Here is a 7330-nt window from a genome sequence, read left to right as displayed (position 1 = left end):
TCCGTGACGTTTCCACGCATGCAGCTCCACACCTTCCAAGAAGACAGGCGGGCTGTGGGGTGCCGCTTTAGGCGATCCTGCCAAAAGGCAGTTGCCCAGGAATGTGTTTATGGTTTAGGACCCGAGGGCCAGTTGAACAATAGTTTCTTTTGCCTTCCTTCTCACCTCCCGTTTTTGCTGTTTGCAGGAAGATCTGCCTGCACTGCAAGTGCCCTCAGGAGGAGCACATGGTGACAGTGATGCCCCTAGAGATGGAGAAGACTGTCAGCAAACTCATGTTTGACTTCCAGAGGAATTCCACGTCAGACGACGACTCGGGCTGCGCCTTGGAGGAGTACGCCTGGATCCCACCGGGACTGAAGCCCGAACAGGTACCATTCTTTTTTTTTTTGCCTTTCTTTCAAGTTTTTATTTGAATTCCAGTTAGTTAACATAAAGTGTAACATTAGCTTCAGGTGTATAATCTAGTGATTCCTCATTTACAACACCCACTACTCATCTAAACAAGAACCCTCCTTAATACCCATCATCCATTTAACCCATTCCCCTCACCCCCCCCCCCCCCATCCCCTCCAGCAACCCTCAGTTTGTTCTCTATAATTAGAGAGTCTGTTTTCTGGTTTACCGCTCCTTTGTTTTCCCCTCTGTGTTCATCTGTTTTCTTCCTTAAATTCCACATATGAGTGGAATCATATGCTATTTGTCCTTCTCTGACTGAATTGTTTCACTTAGCATAATACTCTAGCTCCATCCAGGTCGATGCAAATGACAAGATTTCATTCTTTTTTATGGCTGAGTAATATTCCATTGCATGCATATACCAACACTTCTTTATCCATTCACCTGTCGATGGACATTTAGGCTCGCTCCATAAACTGGCAATTGTTGATAATATTGCTATAAAACATCAGGGTGCACGTGTCCTTCAGAATCAGGATTTTAGTATCCTTTGGGTAAATACCTAGTAGTTCTGTTGCTGGATTGTAGAGTAGTTCTATCTTTAACTTTTTGAGGAACCTCCATACTGGTCTCCAGAGTGGCTGCACCAGTTTGTATTTCCACCAACACGGTAGGAGGCAAACAGGTACCATTCTTGATGAGGAGGGTGGGGTTTGGGCTGTTTCTCTCTGTCCTGCCCATACTTCCTCATTCCAGCTCAGAAGGAAGAGTTCACTTTGCTGAGTCAGAGAAGTGGTTGGGGGTCCATGGGTTGACATCTAGCGCACCAGTGGGCACTGAGGAAAAGCAGTGAAGATGAGTCCTATGGGGGCCACTGCTAATTCACTCTGGATTGCCATTATTAGCTGTCAACAGAAGATTGGCCAGAAACTTCTCAGAAACACTGGCTTTGAAACATTAAGGAAACGATTTTTGAATGGGGGAAAGGGAGTTCGACACTGGCCGTGAATCTTTAAGATTCTCTGTTAAAAGAGAGTGAGGATGTAAGGATTTGCCTTATTCTTCCCAGTGATATATGCTGTGTTTAAATACTAAATTTGGCCTTGCTTTACAAAGAAAGACATTGGCATTTCCTGAAATATTTGGCACTACCTACAGGCTGCAAATACTGGCTCGATCAGATGATCTCTGTTCCTTTCTGTTTCACTGCATTTCTGTCCTTGGAGTTTTCTTCTCCACCAGCCTCGTGTTGGTTTAGAATCCCCCTTTTTTAAAGCTGGACACTTACCATCTGGGAAAGACCCCTAGTTTTGCCCTCTGACACGGAAAATGGCTGTCTCTAGTGATCTTCATGTCTGACAGAATGTTTGGAAGCTTAAAATGTCCTGAAATTTTAAAGCCAGGGACTTTTGGTGTGATAATGCTTCTAGAAAAAGTTCTTTTTGACGAGGGAAGATCCGAGAATTTGCCAACAACTCAAGAGTAGACCCCTAGTAATTTCTCTTTGATTAGCCGTTTCTCATTTTCTTCTTCCAATATTTGAGGTCGTAAATTGGCACCTGGAATCAGGCATCCAGGTAGGATTTGTTTAGCAAACTATTATTTTAAATTTTGAATTACTTGCTAATCCTTAAAAATTCGTTTTTACGTGAAAGTTCATATTTATCTCTTGAGGAAGCCCTTCATAAGCCCTGTAGGCACTCCATTTTTGTGATTTCTGTTCTTATTCTTATAAGGAAGAAAATGTTTTAGAACAGAAACATTCACAGAAAATAATCTCCATGAGGATTCGAGGTATCAGGAAGAAGAAGTAAGAACATTTTCTCTCAGTTTGCAGGTTAAGGGTATATCGTTATTTCCTTCTGTTTCCGTGAAGATTGTATTATTAAGGAGTAAGCTTCTGAAGAAAGAGAGTATTTGATTGAGTTTGTCTGAACACTAACAAGGTGGCGGGAGACTGAAGATCTCTGGCATCACCATTCTGCCTCCAGTGTTTGAGCAGGGAGTTTTCACCCCTTATCTCATCTCTGAGCTTATTTCATTTTCTTGCTAACCTCATTTCCAGCAGCTTCTAAGAGACCCATCTTTCTTTTGTTCACCTTGCTTTCTGCCAAATTGGGCCCTGGAATTGTGAAGTTACGCTATTTGGGGTTCCCTGCTTAGGTAGACTCTTCCCTAAGACCATGTAACATCACCCTGTGATTTTCAGGCCCAGAGAAAATTTTCAGTTGGCCCAAGAGTACAGATAGTTGCAGAAGCTGGGGTCTTGGTTCAGTTCACCAGTTCCGAAAGTGAGTGCTGATAGTCATTTTGGAGGGTGCTTCACTTAACCAAAATGCATGTTTTGGGGAAATATGAAACGACTTTCTTTGATTTGTTTTGACAGAAAGCAATTAGTGTTATTAAATAAGTGGTTTGAATTATGTCCAATGAATCGATAGTCCCATCTCTTATAATTCTGCTATTCCTTGGTTGGTTTTCTCTATTCCCTGAATTTCTTCAAACCTATGTGACACAGATGGTTTGGAAGGGCAGTTGTTCTCCAGAGAGACTCTCTCTTCAAGCTGTTTGAAGGGTTGTATATTTGCCTAATAAAATGGGAGTCTGTATTTAAAGGTGTTTGAAGGGATCATGTTGCCCGAAAGAAATGGAATTCAAATTTTAAAATGATGAGCTCTTTTAAAATCTATTATTTATCGAGCTGTTTATATGTTTAAGGATTTTTTTAAAGCTGTGTAGGATGTCCTAAGATTAGGCAAATTTGAGACCCTGTATGCTTTTCACTAAAAATGCTGGAGTTTAATAGCATGTCTAGTTGTCTCTGGTTTAAGAAAATTCATTTTTCTATCAAAAGAAATTACAGGGAAAGTTAAATGCTTTGTGCTCCAGGGGAAATACCAAAGACCAGTTAGGGTTGAGAGTCATGTGCCTTTGTTTCTGCTAGAAACCTTTCATTTGACTCCCTGATCATGGGGTTGGTAATATACCTTCAGGTGATACTCTTTATTATCCTGTTTCTTCTGAGAAATGCCTTCAATTAAGTATAATGCACACAAAAGTACCCTAAATGGGAGGTGTTTTTGAATAAGGGCATTTAATTTCATAAAACCCTACTAGCTGCAAAACCTGACCTTCTTAAAATAGAGCAAAAAGTGATAAATGTAATAGATTATGCCAGAAAGGAGTAACATTTATGTCGTGATTTTTTTAATGACTGGACTGAAAAGTCATCAGTGAGGTTGCCTGGATCCTTCCCCTCTGCTCACCTCAGGCAAGGTGTGTCCCATCATCTGGAGAGCCCTCCGGTACTTCAGTTGCCCTGACTGGCCGTCTGTTGTCTTCTTTCGAGCTCTAGTTTGTCTTCAAATCAGTTAATAATAAATGCCCTGTCTTCTAGAGATGTTCTCATGATCAGTTTACAGTAGTAGATGGTACTTCAAGAAAATTTGGAGGGTATTTGACAAGCTGGAAGAAAGGCAAATGGTGAGCAGAGTTTCCATACCTGAGTACTGTTGGAATTCTGGGCTGGATAAATCTTTGCTGTTGGGGCTGTCCTAAGCTGTGTAGGATGATTAGCAGCTTCCTTGGCTTCTACCCACCAGATCCCAGTAGCATATACCACCCATTCCCTCGGACCTTGGGGTGACCAAATATCTCCAGGCAGCGCCCCGTGACTCTGGCATGGGGGTGGGTTGGGCACCCTAGTTGAGAACCACTGAATCAAAGTGATGTTGAAACCCAAAGGATCTGTCAGCAAAATTCTGGCCCAGTCAAGACATAAAAGGCTGACTCACATCAGCAGACATTTGTTCGAGAACCTTCCATGTTCTGGGTCCGGTTTCATAGCTGCTCCCTTGTAGCAGGGTCAGGTATCTGGTGGCGTGAAAGCATGGTGGTCCCTCTGCTTGAGCAGAGTCTGGTGCTCTGCGAACAGACCCCGCTGTGCTCAGTTAAGTCAAAAGAAGGATGGGACAGATGTGAGGAGCTGGCAGTGGTGGGGACGTCCCCTTTGTTCTCCAAAACACAAATCGCTTTCTCCTTTAGTGTAGAGAAAACTGGCTCATTGAAAATACGTAGAAAGGAAAGAAAACACACCTAAGAAAGTGTGGCTCAAAATCACCCATAATTCCACCAGTCAAGAACTATTATCCTACAACCTTTACTGTATGCATGTAGCAAGTAGCTTTGTAATAGGAGAACTTTCCATTTTGTTTTGGACAAAAACATGATGATGCTGTTCACTTACCCCGACTTTTTTTTTTTTTTTTTTAAGATTTTATTTATTTATTTGACAGGGAGAGACACAGAGAGAGAGGGAACACAAGCAGGGGGAGTGGGAGAGGAAGAAGCAGACTCCCTGCTGAGCAGGGAGTGGATGCTGGGCTCTATCCCAGGACTCTGTGATCATGACCTGAGCCGAAGGCCGAGGCTTAATGACTGAGCCACCCAAGCGCCCCTTACCCTGACTTTTGTTCCACTTCGTGTATTGTGAACAGCTTTTGGTATCCGTGTATTTAGATCCAGACTACCCTTTGGAATGGTTGCCTGTCCTCCTCAGTAGTGTCTTACCTGGAGTGGTCCCACCCACCACTAGGGAGCATTTGGAAATATATGTTTGGAAGGGGTAGTTATTGTCAGAATAGTTCCACTGGCACTAAAATGGGTAGAGGGTTGAGACGCTTGACATCCTGAAAATTACCAGATGATTCCGGGCAAAGAAAAGGCCACCCCTCCTGAATGCCAAGAGGACCACCGCCGAGCACCGCGGAGCTGAAGGTTCATTTTTGACCGTGTGCCTTGCTGGCAGCTTTCCTCTGCATTGAATAAGGGGACAGCAGCCATCGTCTTGTGCATTTGTCTGTTCCTCTGCTTCACAACACTTCTTAGGGATGGGGTGGTCTCCTGTAAACATTTCTAAGGCTTTTGATTTATTGTGAAAAACTGCTGTGCAGAAAGGTTATAACTGGTACTGCCTCTGGGTCGATCGTCTTCATTGGGTACATATGGATGTGTTTTTTCTATTAATTCTGTCATCGCTCCATGCAAACATGAAGAGTCCCATCAGATTGTGTCCCTGAGTGAATTCCTTTCCATCCATGTTTTGGATACTCTGAGTATCTGTAGAGGTTTCTCAAATATGAATGCTCCAATCCTTGGTCTCCATTCATTAGTAATACTACCTTGACCTTAACTGTGGTTCTGTGCATGAAGAGTGGCAATTCAGTTATTTGTTTGGAAGTCTCAACTTGCCCACCAACCCCTCCCAGGAAGGATGAAGATAGTGGGAGCCACTGTCCAATGTTTGGCTTTCCTAGAATTCTGCCACATGTGGCAAAGCAGACCATCCAGTACCACCTCCGGGGGTGGGGCATATTAGTTGGTTTTGAGCCCTGTGAAAGTCTAGAACCATCTCTCCTAGAAGTACACAAAGCTCTTCGTTTGGCTTTTAATTCAGTGACAGTAGTTCAGCCATCACTTATCAGACTCAATGTGTTTCCTCAAGGAGCTTCCATGACCACCTCCTACCCCCAAAACATGATTAGGTCCCCATTGACATGCTTTGCAGCAATCCCTGCTACTCTCCTTATTAACACTTTTCAAACATAATTAGATACTTACTGGTGCAATTATATGTTGGATATTTACCTCTTCTACTTTGGTCTAAGATCCAAGAGGGCAGGATCTTAGAATCCCAGCCCCTTGCCCAGAGCCTGACCCATGGCAGACACCCAACTAATAGTTGTTAGGAGACGAGCGGAGGACTGAGGTCCTCTGCAGAAGCAGAAAGGGTCAGGGTTGCATCACATGGGAAGAGCAGTCTTAACAATATTATTTTCTACATAAAGGAAGATTCTGTGTCCATTTCTCCCGCTCCTTGTGCTTCTCTTGAAGGCCTGTGTTCCAAGCAGATTCCCCTAGCCGTTAAGATTGCTTCAGGATTTTCTCCACCAACAAGGGGCAGGAGACTGGTGGCAGCTCACAGAAGGACCTGGCTCTAGCACATGCCTACCGCAGCGCAGCTCACTCCAGAACCGGGAGCTGGAGCGAGGTGGCGGGAGCCAAGGGCCTGGCAGGGAATCATTTGTGTCCCCATCCAGACATGCAGAGCCCTTTGGGAGCTGCGGGGTAAGGAGGAAGCAGCATTATCCCAGGGAGGAACCAGCCTCGCCTCTGGAGTCAGGCACATCCGGCCGCCACTTCATCCCTTCCTGACCTTAGCAACGATGTTCAGCTTCCAAGAGCCTCAGTCTTCTCATGATCATGATGATGATGACAATGGAGGAAATTATTAACACTTGTTCCATGCCTACCAGTTTTTCACTTTGCTTGCATGATTCCTTCTCCATTCTCAATACAACCTGATTTGAAAATTATTATTCCTGTCTCTGTTTTGGAAGTGAATAAAGCAAGACCCAGAGAAATGCAAAAAGACATGCCCAAGGTCACACAGCCAATCGGCAGAGATGGTCTTGGCCAACCCGACCTGGGAGCTGATTCTCTCTGAGCTGTAGGCCACAGGAGCTGCTCTGGGCCCTGAATGAGGGGGTGTGTGCATACAGAAGGTGCTCCATAAAATGGTTATCTCCTCCCTGCCCTTCCTGCAAAGCTAGAGTGACACTGATGACCAGTGTCCCGAGCAGGCAGGAAGAGGGCAAAAGGAAATTTGGGCTGACCAGGACAGAGGAAGGTTAGGTGGGCGTGGAAGAGGTGAGGGAAGCATGGGCTTCGCGGGAGTCCTGGATCCCCTCTCAGCCTTCTCAAAGGCTTTCAGTAGGCCCGTTTTGAATTCTGCCGATCTAGAGGTCTTTCTGTTCCCCAGGCTGTCTGCTGTGTGAGCCTTGTAAAGGTGCCACATCTTTCTAATGTAGTTCTGGTTCCACGGAGCCAAGTGCCAAGGGCAACTTGGACGGGGGCCCGCTTGGAGCCACCT

The 7330-nt window shown here is 44.7% G+C and overlaps 1 protein-coding gene across 1 annotated transcript in view; it reads left to right on the top strand.

The window, feature by feature from the left end:
• The first annotated feature begins 212 nt into the window (after nucleotides 1–212).
• Nucleotides 213–7330, top strand: part of LOC111144176 (prickle planar cell polarity protein 2) — an 85168-nt gene continuing 78050 nt past the window's right edge. The window contains exon 1 of the mRNA XM_022498360.1: nucleotides 213–371. Within this exon, the coding sequence (XP_022354068.1) occupies nucleotides 228–371 (144 nt within the window). The 5' untranslated portion in view covers nucleotides 213–227. The remainder of the gene's footprint in view (nucleotides 372–7330) is intronic.

This window comes from Enhydra lutris, unplaced genomic scaffold (assembly GCF_002288905.1).
Source record: "Enhydra lutris kenyoni isolate GAN:26980312 unplaced genomic scaffold, ASM228890v2 scaffoldscaffold10, whole genome shotgun sequence".
NCBI lineage: Eukaryota > Metazoa > Chordata > Mammalia > Carnivora > Mustelidae > Enhydra > Enhydra lutris.
Note: the sequence above shows the minus strand (reverse complement) of the source record. Positions and strands in the feature narration are given on the sequence as shown.